This window comes from Staurois parvus, unplaced genomic scaffold, assembly GCF_062004578.1.
Source record: "Staurois parvus isolate SC_StPar_1 unplaced genomic scaffold, SC_StPar_1.0 ptg000401l, whole genome shotgun sequence".
Classification (NCBI taxonomy): domain Eukaryota; kingdom Metazoa; phylum Chordata; class Amphibia; order Anura; family Ranidae; genus Staurois; species Staurois parvus.
The window spans coordinates 5,531,356-5,548,669 of record NW_028318197.1 but is presented as its reverse complement, the minus strand read 5'-3'; the positions used below and the strand labels follow the sequence as shown (position 1 = coordinate 5,548,669).

Below are 17,314 nucleotides of genomic sequence, written 5' to 3'. Positions count from 1 at the left end.
ATTTTGGCCTAAATTTATGAACAATTATTTATTTGCAAACTCTTATAACAGAAAAAAACGTGTTTTTTTTTTTCAAAATTTTCTGTCTTTTGTTAATTTAGCAAAAAATAAAAACCCCAGTGGTGATTAAATACCACCAAAAGAAAGCTCTAGTTGTGTGAAGAAAATGATAAAATTTTAGTTTGGGTATAGTGTGTGACCGCGCAATTGTCAAAGTGTGAGAGCGCTGAGACCTGAAAAATGGCCTGGGAGGGAAGGAGGTAAAAGTGCCCGGTATGGAGATGGTTAAAAAAAAAAAAAAAAAAAAGGGGGAGGTGCGATCGGTGTCTCTAGGATGCAGCTCTTTTATTCCTGACCATAGGGATGTCCCAAAGCAGTATCTCAATGAGGGGTGGGCAAACAAACTGGAGCAACTAGTGCTAACCACCCAGACACCCCCCCAAAGGGGGAACTAGGAACCTGAAACAGCAGTGTACAACCTTGCAGCCAAATCAAGCACATCAGCCATGTAAAAGTTAGTAAAAGTGTGCACAGACAAGCAGGTAGTCGCCTTGCAAACCTGAAACAGACACTCCTGATTTCGGCATGTCCGAGAGGCACTAATCACCCTGGAAGAGTGTTCCGTAATGAGGAAGTGAGGAGCCCAACCCTGAATGTCATATGCCTGAACAATCGCTTGCTGAAGCAATTGAGAAACCTGCACCACAGTTTACCCCCCAACCAATCAGGCACACACCAAATAATGAAGGGGGAAACCCAAATTTTACCCCAGTACCCAGGTACCAACGCAGGAGAGGCCAAAATACCTGCCTTAGGAGAGTCTTGTGTCCCTGGGACTGAGTACCTAGGCTTGTAGGAAAGGAAGAGAAGCCGGCAGGACCAATCACCCCATGGAGTACCCCCACCCTACAATGCATTTGGAGAGGGAAGGGGGGGAATTTACCTACAGATCCAGCGGAGCATGCAGCAAAGACCCCCAAGACAGATCCTCGTTTCCACCATGGGGAAAATTGTCAGCCAAGGTAACACTAATACAGTCTGCAGATGCCCAGTCAAATGTGTCCCCCAAGATGTTTAACATACTGGCCTCCCCAGCCCAGGATGGGGCTGTCTGCGTGCGCTCGTTGGCCAGACTGGGTTGACCACTGGATCTAAATTATCCAACCAGGTTTATTTTCTAAACCTAGAAAGGGTGGGAGGGGAAACTCACATGGCAGCTCCTGTGGTGACTGAAATCCAAACCATTTTTGGTTGCCCCACCCTAAACCTTTACAGATATCTGCTGGTTGTTCCAGGACATTGGAAAAGGCAGACAAGATATTTACTCAGGGGCTCCTTTCTCTAATAACTGTCCAAAAAGGATAAGTGAAAATCCAGAGATGCAGCTCACAATCCAAAGCCCGTCTGTTTTCCCATAAAAAGCTGCAAGATCCAAGAAGATGCACACAAGGAGCAAATGAATAAGGATTAGACTTGCTTGTGGAAAGTATAAGAAACCTTATGAGGCTTCTACAGCACAAAAGGATTTGGGACCTGTTTGGGACTATTACACATCATACTTTACATGAGCACACTGGTCCAAGTCAACAGAAGGTTATAAAGCTGGCAACTTACTGCTCATATTTCTCACTGCATGCTGTGCATACCAGAGATAAATAACAGTAGTAAAGAATATAGCATACCTGGTAGTAATAACGTAATACCCAGCAGAGTCCTTCCACGTATGACTGTACAACTTTACGTCGAAATTTCTCGTCAGCGGAATCGACGTCAAATTTGTTTCTATAATAACGTTGCTTCCAACCAGATTCCCACAGTCTATAAATGGAGAATTAAACATTTGGTATAAACATTTAAATTGAGTAACATACATGTATATGTAGTGAGATTCTGAGATAGATCAGAACAAAATAGGCCAAAAACTTTGCAGTGTGAGGGTGTACCTAAACATTACTTTTAAATTCTCAATTACGAATACCCAATAAGATCACACTACACAGTTGGCAAATTCTGTTAATCTCACCGATTAAAAGACGTTTAGGGTTTTTTTAAAATTCATACTTACCCAGGTGTATGCAGCATCAGTCAGATGCTGCATCTGTCTCCTGCTCGCTCTAAGACTGAGAACTGAGCGATCAAATACTGCTGATTGCCAAGTTCTCGGTGCTCAGTGACAGTCACGAGCTCTCTGCTTAGTCCCTCCAGTGCTCAATGGAGCAGTGATCGCTGGAAGGCTGAGCCAGGTTCCAGTCCAGACATCTGGGTAGATCCTGACAAATAAGCCAAAATAACATTTTCGAAACCACAACATACCAATTTTCACATATGAAAACTGTTAGAAGTGGAATGCTAACCTTATTTTTGGGTAAAGTGATGTAGGCATGTCTTCTGCAACGTCTCCCAGCTTCTTTACATACAACCAAGTTTTCTGGTTCCCCTGATGTAGCTGAGTATTATTACCCAGACCTGGGCAGAGTTAGCTTTCTAAGTCATCACCTTGTGTATGTAGTGAGATACAGGTTAACAAGTGTACAGAAGCTGCTATGGCCAAAGAGGGACATTAACCACTTGCCAACCGCTCTATAGCAGAATGACAGCTCCAGAGCGGTTGTCCAGTCCTGGGAAGGCATCATGACGTGCTCCCAGAACACGCCCTCAGCGATCTCCGTGATGTGGTAAAAGGCCAATCACAGTGGCCTTTTACCACACGATCAGCTGTGTCCAATCACACAGCACATCACGGTAAATGAAGTTGCCGGTTATCAGCTGCACTTTCCTCACGAAAGTACTACCGATAACCAGCAATTGTCAGATGACGGATTGGCACCGATCATCATCGCTCCTAGGTGATCGCAGCTGAAGTGGGAGCGGGTACCTGTCAAATTCAGGTACCCGTTTACCCCCCTTCCCGCTACCCAAAGGTGCCAATCCTTAATGGGGAGCAGGGGACCAATCTTTAAAGCGGAGTTCCACCCAAAAGGGGACGTTCCGCTTTTAAGTCACTCCTCAAAAAGCTCATCATTTACATGCAGTTGCCCAAAATAATTTCATATATATTAACTAGGAATAATTCTTCCCCCAATTGAAAATGTTTAAAGGTTCCTATTTTCCCCAACCTTGATATAATCAGGTTGCAAATGTATCGTCCGTTAACAGCAAACGCAGGCGAATATAGAATAAAAGTTAGCTTTCCACTCTTTGTTGTAGCAACTCATATTAGGAATTTTTCATCACTTTCTGTATGAGACAATGGTGTGAAAGCAAAACGAGGCTAAAACCCTCAGCAGGGGCAGACCACAATAAAAACTTGATAAGGCTTTACACAATACCCCACTCTATCCCAAATTTTAAAAATATTTTGATTTGAAAGGCACAACTCCAACAGCTCATAAGTTACACAGCAACATGCAAAGTGCTGTAGTCCATACCCATCAGATGGCCAAAATGTTGGGACATGTGGCACAGTTCAGACTGCTAAAGCTAGGCTTTACAAATCTACAATCATACTGAACAACTTGTCAGGCTGGTACTTTACCACGGCTCACCATAAACTTTACAATCTGACAGTGCAATTTCTGTACAAATAAACTTTAGATTTGTCAATATATTGAAAATGAGGACCTTAACTATTCAATCTGTAACCAATCAAGCAGACCCTTGCTCTACACAGTTTTTGGTAGATCTAAAAAGGAGATATGTTATCAGATTGTAATGTGTGGTAAACTTGAGACTTCTACCCCGACCAGCAGAGAAAGATAATTAGCCACCATTATACTGGAATTAGTTGAGCACAACCCTAATGCCGGTCTTCAGCAGCATCCACCAAGCAGTACAGCAGCCTACTTATTGTGGTGTAGTAAACAGCCCCGAAGGCTTAGTCATATGGTTACCCTACAATTAGACAGCCATAATCAGATCTGAGTTATACACATATAAAATGTGCAGTCCTAACCATTTATGAAAATATGTACACATATAGCCAGTACAGATAAGATACAGAATAGTGCAAAATATACAATACCAATTAGTAACTCTACAAATATTAAACATTGACAGTGTGAATGGGTGAACATTCTAAGTGAGCAGGGCTCGACTTATCCCTGGTGTCAGGTTGCCATGGTGACTAGAAATTGCATCCCGACACCACGCCCCATAGACCTCCAAGAGAGAAAAAAACCTCGCGCCCCATAGACCCCCAAGAGAGAAAAAAACCCCGCGCCCCATAGAACTCCAAGAGGGGAAAAAAAAACCCGCGCCCCATAGACCTCCAAGAGGGGAAAAAACCCCGCGCCCCATAGACCTCCAAGAGGGGAAAAAACCCCGCGCCCCATAGACCTCCAAGAGGGGAAAAAACCCCGCGCCCCATAGACCTCCAAGAGGGGAAAAAACCCCGCGCCCCATAGACCTCCAAGAGGGGAAAAAACCCCGCGCCCCATAGACCTCCAAGAGGGGAAAAAACCCCGCGCCCCATAGACCTCCAAGAGGGGAAAAAACCCCGCGCCCCATAGACCTCCAAGAGGGAAAAAAACCCCGCGCCCCATAGACCTCCAAGAGGGAAAAAATACCCTGCGCCCCATAGACCTCCAAGAGGGAAAAAATACCCTGCGCCCCATAGACCTCCAAGAGGGAAAAAATACCCTGCGCCCCATAGACCTCCAAGAGGGAAAAAAACCCCGCGCCCCATAGACCTCCAAGAGGGGAAAAAACGCCTCCCATAGACTTCAATGCAAAACCTCCTGTCAATAGCAATCCTATGTGAACACTTATCTCTGCATGCTGCTCTACTCTATTACTTGCGAGTGTGGAGCAAACCGCTACAAACTTGCATAGGACCCTTTTTAAAATGGCACTCAAAGTATAATGTGTGTGGATCATACCTGTGTGAACCACCTCAACAGGAACACAAAATATCTAAATATCACAAAATATCAGGAACACAAAATATCGGAGTTTCAAAACTAACCCAGAATCACATACGTGTGAACCAGGGTTCACACCTCAACATTTTGTGATCACAGCAGAAATTGCTGTAATTGCAAAATGCAGGTTCAGGTGCCATTATTTTCAATGCCGCCTAAAACATGGTGCAGTATTGCCATGATTGTCGTATGGCGCTGACAACCCACAGCTACGCTAAATTAAAAAAAAATAAATTATATATATATATATATATATATATATATATATATATATATATATATATATATATATATATATATCTCCATATCCTAACTTTTATAGCTGGCTCCTAGATTCAAAGCAAAATGTAGAGCCCTGAAAGTTAAAATTTCACATGTACACCAAGTACCAAAACTCAGTCAAAAACAAAATATTTCATTGCACTCTTAAATTCCAGTGATAACATATAAATCATTAAGTCGTCCATCCAACAAAATCTTCAAAGTTCTAGAGTAAGAGTCCAGTGACCGACAAAGATAACCCCAAGGTGCAGCTCATTAATATACAGGCTGCTTACCAGAATTCAGTGACCCTCAATACCCGAGGGGTCAGATGTGCTTAAGATGTTAAAAGGGCATTAACTAAAGTCAGGCTGGAAGGTCAGAGATCACCCAAGATTCTTCCAATATAAAAACATAAGACACCACCAATAGTAAAAACTGCACAAACTGCTTTATCGAAATAAAAGCATAAAACTGGCATTGTGAAAAAGACAAGAAGATCAGATATACAAAATCAAGATCCCGCTTGCATATGCGGACCTAGCTCCTACCTACGCGTTTTGGCATATGTGAGGTCATTGGGTAAAGGATTGTGTGTGACGAAGTTATGTATGACGAAACATGCAGGGAAGAGCTAAGGTGTATGTATACCCATCTTTGTTACTGGTTGGCATATGGAACTACATGGAGTATGATCACAGTTTTGTATATCGGATATTCTTATCTTTTGCAATCAGAAGCAGACAACAGCTGGTCTGGGAAAGGGGCGAGGATTAGTGTTAAATATAGCAGCAGACTTAAATACGCCAATAAAATTGAAGCCAAACACCAGCTAACACTTTATATAAATCAGTCAACCATTTTTTTCACTTTTATGATAAAAGGTTTACATGAATAAATAAAATCTGATCATTGTAAGCACCCCTGTCAGTGCTGAATGGTTTGTCTCCTTCCTGTAAACTGACATCATACTTAGTCCACTCATGCTCAAGTTCTGTCCCTGGCTGCAGTGCCACTACTCTCTCTACCTGGTTTCGCAAAAGACTCTTTATGCTTAAGCATGTATCCACTGGGTTGAAGTTAGTTCCAAGTAAAATGACAAAATGTTGCATTTGGGTATGCCACTCGTACACTGTTTGTGTGAACATCTAGATGTGGATCTTTAGTTTTGTACACGGATATGTACTAAACATGGTACAGGTTTATTAACCCCTAGTAACCGAGGATAAAACAAATGTTAATGCCTGAACACAATTTTGCAACTTTGACATGTGTTCGTAAAACGGTCTATAATATTGCAACTACTTTGTGTATCCAGGAGATTATAGATTGCTTTTTTCCGGACAAATTAGGCTTTATTTTGCTGGTGAATGGTATCAGATATCTTTTTTTTTTTTTTAATCAAAAAGGATAACTGGCCCAAATTAGTAAAAACAAAACAAAAACCACAACACACGCATCAACACAAATGATCTCAGCGATATCACATATGTGCATGTTAGTTGTTGTAGGGCCCAGAAACAATGTTGCCCATTTTGAGTTTTTTTTTTTTGTTTTTGTTTTTTTAAAAGCTTACCCTAAAACACACCTACACTGATATTTTTTAAATTTTTTTTTTTTTTTTTTAAATCCTACCCAAAATATATACTGACCCTGACCTTTGACTCTTACCTTTGATCCCAACACTAACCCCAGCACTGACCTAGATCAAACCTTGATCTAGCTATTGTTTCTGTATGATTACATTTTTTAAATTTGTACACAATTTTGTTTGCGAGGAGAGAAAGATATATGTTTCTTTCCATTGAAAGGAGGAAGTAAAACAAAATGACTGATCACTGATAGCCAAATCAGACTAGCACAGCGATCAGGTGACCCCGAAGTGGGAGTCCCGAGTGTCGATTGCTGGCGAGAACCCTGTCTCTGTGCTTTGAGCACACTGTACCATCTTCCGGCTACAAGTAGTAAAGATTCATAAGCAATCATTTTTATCTGTCTGGAAATTAAAATACTGTCCAGTCCTAAACAAAAAAAAAACAAAAAAAACACTTTTTATTGATTTAAACTGCAAACCAAGCATGTCAGTTTACCGGTTTAACACAGAATGAAAAACAAGTAGCACTCAAATTGAACAACAGAGACCAAATCCTTTAAAAGGAGCCTGTCCCTCTCTAATGGATTCTGCAATGGAGCTTATGCAATGATGAAAGTTTTAGCATAAAGCATATCAGAAGTGGGAACAGACACTCTTCTGTGAATTATCTCTGGGGTGCTAGGGGATGAGGGGGGAGTTGGGTCTGCCTGCTATTGAGGTTTTTTTAATTCTACATTAAAAAAACAAAAAAAACAAAAAAAACCACAAAAACACATGACCATGACCTAAATCAAACCCTGATTTAGTTTTATTTATTTTACACATTTACTTTTTTTTATTTGTTTTGAACCTTTTCTTCTAGCAAGGAGAAAAAGATAATCTGCATCCCAGGGGTGTGGAAATTTTTTAAAAAACTACTTGTCCAGGGACTAAGTCAGTGGCCCAATCTACTTGTCCAGAAAAAATAATTTTAACAAAAACTGTATATAAATCAGAGGTGATATTAGGAATGTCTGGGGCTTTTAAAAAACAAAAAAAGGGGCTTTATGGCAACTTAAACAATGCAGTGTTAAAAATATTAAACGTTTATCTCCTCACCTCCCTGCCTGTCTCCAGCACCACACCCGGGGACTAGCAGGGAGTGGAGAGACCTTACAATGTAATAAGCACTAATTGGCTGCTCCTCAGGAAAGGGAGGGTGAGGGCTTATCCTTTATCCCTTTGCATGTGTAGGCGCCCCCATATGTGCTTTTACGTTTGTACACATTTATATGTGGGGCCTCAATTTTTTTTGGGGGGGGGGGGGAAGGGGGGAAATGGTATGTGTTTGGGTGTATCTAATTTTTTTACAATAAAAAAATAAAAATAAAATTTTTTTTTTTTTACTTTGTTTTCATCACATAGGGGGAAGAGGCTGGCACTGTGTGGAAGCGATTGGGTGGTGGTGCTGCCGCCCGAATGCTTCCATCTGACAGGAGAGCCTGCTGCTTGCCTGCAGCAGGGCTAAAAAGGTAGAAAGGAAAACACTACCTGCCCGACGCCCAGAACTACATGTCCAGGGCGTCAGGTATTAAACATCTCTGTGCATCCGCAACAAATATGGGCTCCCCTTCGTCTTCATGGCAAAAGCATTCACACACTGTGCTAGGAACAACTGCACAAGCAAATCTTGGCTCAGAATGGCATCTAATACTGTAGCCGACATTAGGATAAAAATAAAGATGAAAAACCTCTCTTGTTCTACATAGAGTGGGGGAGATTGCCTGTCCACTAGTGTCCCAGTGACCCGTGTTCCCCTCTGTTCCTGCCTACTGGTCACAGGAGTAAAAAAAAAAAAAAAAACCCACAAAAAAACCCCCCACAAATAATGGCAAAAAAAAAACAAAACAAACCCAGCAATCGTTATAAATGTTCCTACTGCTTTCCAAAACTAAAAGGATTTGGCTGGAATGGAATTAAAGTGTTACTAAATCCACAACCATAAAATCAGTCTATATATGCAGTAAAGCATGCTTGTTCTACTCGCTGTGGAGCATAAGAGGATAAAGTGCTACTAAAACCCAGGACCCTGCATTCATTATATCTGGTCTCCCACAGTACATAGAACAAGGAAATGCATTTTAGTAAATATAAACTGCTAAATACTTTTTCTCATCACCAGTTAGAGCAGTCTTGTGACTTCTATCAGTGTTCAGCAGAGCACTGGTTGAAGCTTGTAGGAGTATTTTCTGCCCCATTAGGATGCAGAACCCCTGACCCCCCATATGGACAGTGCAGATCACATGCACTCTCCCAAGAAGAAAAAAAAAAAAACCTCTAGCAATACACACCAAACTGAGCATGTGCAGTGTCTCCACAGGTTATGCCTTATCAGGAGATAAGAGGAGGGCACTGGAAGGGGAGGATCAGAGAAGAGAGGATCAAACAGCCTATTTACACAACGCAGAGGATTAAGCCCTTAGGTTCCACAGTGAGTATATCAAGCATGCTTTACTGGGTTTAGTAATGGATTAATCCTCTGCATTGTGTAAAAAGGCTGTTTAAACCTGTCTTCTCTGATCTGCCCCTACTATCCCCAATCCATCTGCTGGTAGTACAGAGTCCTATGAGGCATCTGCACATTCCATGTCTAGTGTGTATTGCTAGAGTTTTGTTCTGTTTTTTTTTTCCTTCTTCTTTTGGGATGGTGCATGTGATCAGCAGAGAGCCAATCAGCACTGTCCAGACAAAGGATCATGGGTTATGCAGCCTCATGACAGAAGAAAATGAAAACTTCTATAAAGCTTTAACCAATGCTCGGCCAGACACTGACAGAAGTCACAAGACTCCTATATACTGCTGATAAGAAAAAGTATTTAGCAGTTTATATTTACTAAACTGATTGCATTTCCATGTTGTGTGTACTGTGGGAGACAAGATATAGTGAATGCAGGGTCCAGGGTTTAGTAACACTTTAAATCTACCTTTTAAGTCAAATTTATGGGTTCCAATCAACACAGAATACATAAAAAGTATTTAAAAGATTTTTCTAGTTGTTTCTGTGGAGCAGATTTACACATAGGACTGAAAGATAATCTGAATTACAAATAGCAATTATAGGGACAAATGGCAGGGAAAGTGCATTAACATACTATGTACCACCCAAGCCTTGATATCTTTAGCATTACCAGTTGTGTACACTTTGCCCAACAAAGGGTTAATGTTATCTGCCAGCACACTATAGACAGTATTAATTATGGTATACATTAACTACCTAGCCTCCCCTCAACATTACATAGAAGGTGAAAGCTGGGAGGATTATTAAGTAAATAAAGTTAAAAAAGGCAAGATATAATGTTTTTGTAAAGATACACTATGTGAATGAGAAGATGTAACAAATACAAAGTAGTCTGTGTCCCCAAAAAAAAAAAAAAACAAAAACAACTTGGACACAAATACACAAAACTGTGCTCAAAAACCAATCAGAACTAATCCTAAAACAAAAACCCATAACAGCACACAGTCGCAATCACGCTTTGCCACTGCTGCGTTAATTACAATAATGGTACAGATCTAACAAACATTAAGCATTTGGAAAGCATCAGAGTGCTAATGCATTCATGTATTTACTTTTCTCTTTATGTCCATCAAAGGAGAGGAAAAAAGAAATAAAGTCACAAATGACCATGCAAATATAAGCAGAATGTCCACAGAAGCCATGTGTTAGGTAGTAATGGGACACCTGCACAAATTATATTTCTGAAGTACAATTTTACATGCTACAGATCAAAGTAGTGCAATTGGAATGCTAAACAGATGCCCCATTCAAATCTGTTAATGTGACACTCTTACAGCCACTAAAAAGTTGAAGGGTTAAATATTCCTGCAGAAAACACTGGTATTCAGATCACATAATCAAATCAAAATCAGTGAATGTCTAGCCAATGCAGTGTCTGGTCTCAAAGGGAAGAGTGGCTTGAAGAAAGAGAGCCAGCATGCATACTAATCTCGATACTTGGATTTAACAGCTTTAGCTTACTCATCTCGCTGGAATTTACTGAATATTGTTACCCTCCATATTAATTACTGCCGGATAAAAAGATCACAGAAAATTATCCAAAGGCGCTGCTGCCATAAGCTAAATGGCATTCATTAGCAATTCTACCCAATTCAGCAATTTGCTAACAAAGTACTACATACAAAATGGCTTCACCTGATATTATCTTCTGGCTCGGGCTCACTGTCACTGTCATTTGCTTTTCTTTTTGTTCCTGATAGGCCTTCTTTGTCATTGGAGTTCTAAGGAAGAGGAAGATTCATTGATATAAAAAAAATACAGAGTTAAGAAAATAAATCTCATGCAGAGGTTAACAAAGCCCAAAACATGTTTTGTAGTTTCCTAAAAAGAGGAAGGGGGTGCGATTAACCTTTCCTAAAATGTCAAAACAGCTCTCTAGGAAACCAAAATACTAAACGATTACTTGGTTTTCAGCTAAAGAGGTAAGTATGTGTTTATCTTAAATGTCCTCAGTTCTCAGCAATTTTTTTAGACATTAATGTAGGACAGGCGGCCAAATATTCCGCTAAACATTGTAATAAAATCAAGGAGTACTCATTTTGTGCAGAGATAGGGTAGCCTGCATCAAGAATTGAGGTTCCCCTCCTTAGGAGAAGAAAGGGGGGGCAGGGGTGGGAATGGAGGAGAGAAAGTATGAGTGCAGTGTGGGGGCTGGGTGGGAGCGGATTAAGGAAGGTTTATCACCTTAATGCAGACTACACATTAAGGTAAAAATCCTTATGAATTGACAAGCACTTTCGTTAGCACCACTTTCACAGGATACTAACAGACACTATTTAATTTTGGCTTTGGTGCAGACACTGCACCCATTCACACAGAGCGGAGGCTCAGCCCCCGCCTCCCCTCTCTCCTCACTGGCTTACGGTCTATGACTGACAGCAGCGGGAGCTGTTGGCTCCCACTACTGTCTCAGCCAAAAGAGGGAGAGTCCCGAGAGCCAAGCCTTTTGTGCACATTGCTGAATCGGGATGGGGCGCAAGTATTAGAAGGGGGTTGGGGGCTGCTGCGCACGGGTGGTTTTTTTACCTGCACAGAATGCAGGAAGAAAAAAAAAAAAAAAAACACCTGAGCCCTTACAACCACTTTAATTTCCCCATTATCTCTAAAAACAAGCACTTACAGGAGATGATTTGTATCTTTCATAACCGCCCTTTAAACATCCATTCACATCTGATGACATCTACTGTAGCACACCCCAACAATTGGCATATTCTCTACTTTTGGGAACAGGAAATGGGAAGCACCATGTTTGTCGACCCCACGTAAACTATCATTAATACATAGGTGGCTTAAAAACACACACACTTCGAGATATCAGTCCCTACCACGCACAAAGTACAGAGCTTCACATGCAATCAAAACATTAGGTCAGTAAAATCCTAAAGTTGTGGACTTTTATTTTAAGGACAACAGGGCTATACAGCTCTAAAACAAAAACACGAACAACTAAACTTAGTCCCTAGTCCAGCAGAGTTTACAATACTCTGTGTGCACAATTATAAGGCAAGTATTTTTGACCAAATCATCATTTTTATGCAGATTGTCCAACTCAAAGCTGTATAAACTTGAATGCTTACTGGATTTAAGCATATCAGGTGATTTGCATTTGTGTAGTGAGGGAGGGTGTGGCCTAAAGAAAGCAACACCCTATAGCAGGGGTCTTCATATTATGGCCCTCCAGGTGTTGAGGAACTACAAGTCCCATGAGGCCTTGCAAGACTGACAGCCACAAGCAAGACTCCCAGAGGCATGATGGGACTTGTAGTACTTCAACAGCTGGAGGGCTATAGTTTTGAGACCCCTGTCCTATAGCAAGGTGTGCATAATTAAGCAGCTTCTTTTCCTCAGGCAAAATGGGCCAAAGAAGATTTAACTGACTCCGAAAAGTCAAAAATTGTAAAGTCTTTTGGAGGGATATAGCACTCTTGAAATTCCTAAAATATTTTTCAACAGGGTCACAAGAAACATGTTGAGAAAAAAACAAAAACGCAAATTAACTGCCAAAATTTGAGAAGAATCAAAAAGGTGAAGCTACCAGGAACCCATTATCTTCCAGTGCTGTCATATTCCAGAACTGCAACCTACCTGGAGTGCCCAGAAATACAAGGTGTTCAGTGCTTAGACACATGGCCAAGGTAAGGAGGGCTGAAACCCGACCACCTCTGAACACACAAGTTGAATGTCAACACTGGGTCAAGCAATATCGGAATACAGATTTTTAACAAGGCTTTATGGACAGATGAGATAAGTGACTCTTGGATGAGATGGATAGGTCCATGGCTGGATCAGTAACAGGCACAGAGCTCCACCTCGAAAGCCAACAAGGTGGAGGTGGGGTACTGGTATGGGCTGGTATTATTAAAGATGAGCTAGATGGACCTTTTTGGGTTGAAGATGGACTCAAAATCAACTCCCAATTTTTAGAAGATACTTCAAGCAGTGGTACAGGGAAAAAAAAAAAAAAGTCTTTCAAGAAGACCATGATATTTATGCAGGACAAAGCTCCAACGCATGCACTGAAGTACATCACTGCGTGGCTAGCCAGTAAAAGGCCCTAAAGATGAAAGAATAATGACATGGCCCCCTTCCTCACCTGACCTAAACCCTACTGAGAACTCGTGGGTCCTTCTTAAATGGGAGATTTACGGTGAAGGAAAACCGTGTCTGGGAGGCTGTGGTTGCTAATGCAAAAAAAAAAAAAAGTTGATCATCAACAGATCAAGAAACGGACAGACTCCATGAATGGAAGGCTTATGATCGTTATTAAAATAAAAAAAAAAAAAAAAAAAAAAAAAAAAAAAAAGAGTGGCTATATTGGTCCTTGTTTTTATTTTGAACTGTCAGAAATGTTTATTTGTAAACTTTGAGTTGTTTATTATTCTCATTAACAGTTGAAAATAAACAAATGAGATGGGAAAAGGTTTGTTTTTCCATTTAGTTGCATAAAAAAATCTGCACACCAATAGTTGCTTAATTGTGCACACACAAATTCTTTTAAGAAAGCTAAAACCTCACTTTTACTTTCTTAAATATTCAGGTTTGAGATTTATAAATATTTGGATTGACAGAGCATTGCAGTTGTTCAATAATGACATTTAACCTCAAAAATACAACTTGACTAATAATTGTGCACACAGTGTATAATGTGCATCCAGTCAAACATACAGTACATTCTATCAGTGTTTAACAGAAGCCAAATAAGCAACTTGTATTTTTCCTCATTGTGAAAGGAAAATCCACCATCTACACAAAAAGGAAGAGGAGGCAGTAAAACATGCCAACTGGGAACACATAGTTCAAAATCACCAACCAAGTGCTGTAAGGCAACAGTGCTAAGCTCTGCACTACCATGAGCAATCCAAATTCATTTAATACACATCCTAAGGCAGTCTTCATTCACACCAAATGTGTGCACATTTAAAATGTATGGTTTATTATTTAAAACTAAAATTGGTAATTGCTAAGAGTATGTGAATACATGAACGCTCATAGCCTGGCTACCACATCACGTCGGCATTGCTGTACAGTGCCGAGAAGGTAATAGCGAAGATTGGATTTTAAGTATGTACAATCTATTATAAAAAAAAAAAAAAAAGTTGGGGAAGGATAGTAAAAATATACTTGTCTATTTACCAAGGGAAAAGGTAAACACTGCTCTAAACTACATAATGTCTATTAAGAAGAAAGATAGCATACCATATTTTGCTTGCGCATCTCATATGCTGTCTCTCTCGCATTACTTATGGCTTGAGGGATAGAGGAGTTACCCCGACCTAGGGCATAAGGAGCAAACTGGCCAGTTGGGATAAAAGTTGGGTTCTGCTCCGCCTACAACAAAACATCATAATCTTCCATATTACTATACACATGTAAATAATTTTCAGCAATTTTTCATGGCTGGCATAATGAAAAACTGACCTTCATTCTCTTTCTTTTCTCCTTTTGTCGCCTCTTAAAGTTCTCCTAAAACAGATATGCAAAAAAAGGAAAAGGTTAAAAACTAATTGTAAGTAAAAATAGCCATGACAGGAACTGGAAGCAGAACTAAACCCATCAATTTAATTATTTCTCAAAGCAGTTACATTTAAGGCATGCCAGTTGCTTGTGCTCTCAACCAAACTGTAAAGCCATTAAATGGCTTTAAATGTGCACTGTCTTGGTAACAGATTAAACAGAGGCCTAGATGGCAATTTCCTTCACTATAACGCAGGTAACCCTAAATGTCAAATCCAGACAGCCTACAGTAACAGTAATGTGTGTGCATGTGTGTGGGGGCATGTATTTGGAGATGCACTTGCGAGGTCAGGCACGGATGTTTGACAAGAAGGCCAGGCTCGCAGTCTCCACTCTAATTCATCTCAAAGGTGTTCTATCAGGTTGAGGACAGGACTCAGTGCCAAAGCTAAAAGCACTAAAGTCAGAGCAACTGAACGGCAACCAAAGAACTAGCATTTCCAAAACACAGTCCACTAATGACAGCCTCCACTAAACTCTTATGATGGTGTCCCTTTAAGCAAGGGGGGGGGGGGGGGAAGAGAACAAACACTCAGCCATACATCATCTTCCTTCCTCTTCTTGAAAATGCTGTCTTCAACCTCTCCAACTGCTAGCATGATCATTTGCACCCTCTCCAGGTTCACAAACCCGCTCTCCGTAAGATAGCCCTGCAATTTAAATGGAGAAAAGAAAAAAAAAAAATGTTATTTTCAAAATGTAAAATTTAGTTTTTTATATTTACATATATAGCCCAGACTGTTTTGCAAGTAAACCAGCAGTCATTAAGAATACACTGCCTTTTTTATTACTTGTTTAGAACACACATCAATGACCGAAAATACCCCATCAAGGTAAAGAGTCCACGTTCTGTGAACAGATATATGGGCTGATGGTGTACAATACGCTAAACCAAGTTACACAAATCAAAACAATCTCTTCAAATGTTGAAACTGTAAAAGTGTTATCCTAAACCAAGAAAAGTGCCAGAGCAGACTTGCTGATGCCTAGACTGTAGTATACTGAAGTAGCTTGTGCTACATACAGTAAGCAGCGCTGAGTTCCGTCAACAGTATGGTTGGAGTCACCTTTACTGTTGCTAGATATAGAGGAAGTCAGCTGTATGGAATCTCTACCACTTAGGAGAATCCTTTTATCATCACTGGATATAAGGCTCCATTAGGCATAAGTGGAGAGTTAGGTGGATGCGGTCAGGATCACCTTGCCCAAATCAGAAGAAGCCCTGTATTTACTAAATATGGCCTAAACAAATTACTTAAAAACTGCCAGGAAACTTGGAACTCCCATTAATATATTGTAGTTCACCAGTCCTTAGATGTGGTGGTTGCATTAGTTTCCTACCTGTCCTTGGATAGTTAATGCCTCTCCTCTACTGTTTTTATGGAAGTAGCCATGGCTGACAACCATTCTTGACTTCAAATAGGTCTATTATTGTTCATGTCCACTACATGGGGGCTGATAGAATTGGTAGTTTACACAAGATAAAATAAATAAATATCAGCTGTACTTGTTGAACATGTTTTTTGTATGGAAACTAGTGCAGTCACCATATCTGATAAGTGGACTGTAAAACTGAAGTCCAATCCAATACATTTTCGTTTTTGAGTGTAGATACCCTACAAAAAATATTTGTAAAATATATTTGAGCATGCCACCTTTTTTCAGTTCAGGAGTGCAAAGGATTTTAAACGCCTATAAGATTTTAATACTATCTGAGAATCCTACAGAGAGATTTCCCCTCACTTAAAGTTCAGTGATAAATACATACATAAAAGGGGGGGGGGGGGGCACACAAATGGGTAAAAAAAAAAAAAAATAAGACAGAAAAGTAGAACCTCAGTCACCTTTTTACTGCCATCTGTCCCTGTTGAAGATTTTCTCTGGTGTCCTGTCTGGTGAAACCATTGTCACCATGACAGTTAACAGTAGAAATATATTTTTTTTTTAAAAAAGAGCTCCAGATGGTTCTAGCAATTTAGAAAAAGCAAAGACTTGCCTATTTTTTAAGCTAATTATAAAAAACATAAAGGTACCCTAAGACCAAAAGTTGTCAAGGTACTTCACACTGCAATTCTCAGTAACACTTGAAGTGCAGAAATTCAGTAGAAATATATTAATTAAAACTCACCCCAGTCTTGTGGACCACATTCTTGTAGATGTTTACAAGACGGTCGATAGCACCCTCCCTGAGACAGAACAATAGCAGGTTAGCCACTTGCTACAAACTAAAAATGTTCTAAAAATAAATGAAGAAACAAAGAAGCACCTGATCTCAAGAGAGGGTAAGTGAGGCAGAAAGTCATTTCCAACAAAGAAACACATGAAAACCCAGTCATCAATAGTTCTTTCAAAGTCATATGGGAAAGGCAAGCTTGCCATTGCCAGCTCTCTCTCTAGATACTGATAAAGAAACAGATCAACAGATTAAAAGTACTGTAAACTACTGCATGTATGCACTAAAAATAAATA

The 17,314-nt window shown here is 40.2% G+C and overlaps 1 protein-coding gene across 2 annotated transcripts in view; it reads right to left on the bottom strand.

Annotated features, from left to right (window-relative positions):
* The window catches only part of XRN2 (5'-3' exoribonuclease 2), a 99,254-nt gene that overhangs the window by 44,536 nt on the left and 37,404 nt on the right, over window positions 1–17,314 (bottom strand). The window contains exons 11-17 of one of the 2 annotated variants that reach the window (XM_089686534.1): window positions 17,112–17,245; window positions 16,974–17,031; window positions 15,388–15,495; window positions 14,750–14,794; window positions 14,528–14,659; window positions 10,967–11,052; window positions 1,683–1,818 (exon numbers count right to left, since the gene is read on the bottom strand). In XM_089686534.1, the coding sequence (XP_089542660.1) occupies window positions 1,683–1,818; window positions 10,967–11,052; window positions 14,528–14,659; window positions 14,750–14,794; window positions 15,388–15,495; window positions 16,974–17,031; window positions 17,112–17,245 (699 nt within the window). The remainder of the gene's footprint in view (window positions 1–1,682; window positions 1,819–10,966; window positions 11,053–14,527; window positions 14,660–14,749; window positions 14,795–15,387; window positions 15,496–16,973; window positions 17,032–17,111; window positions 17,246–17,314) is intronic. The other variant, XM_089686535.1, reaches the window with a different exon arrangement.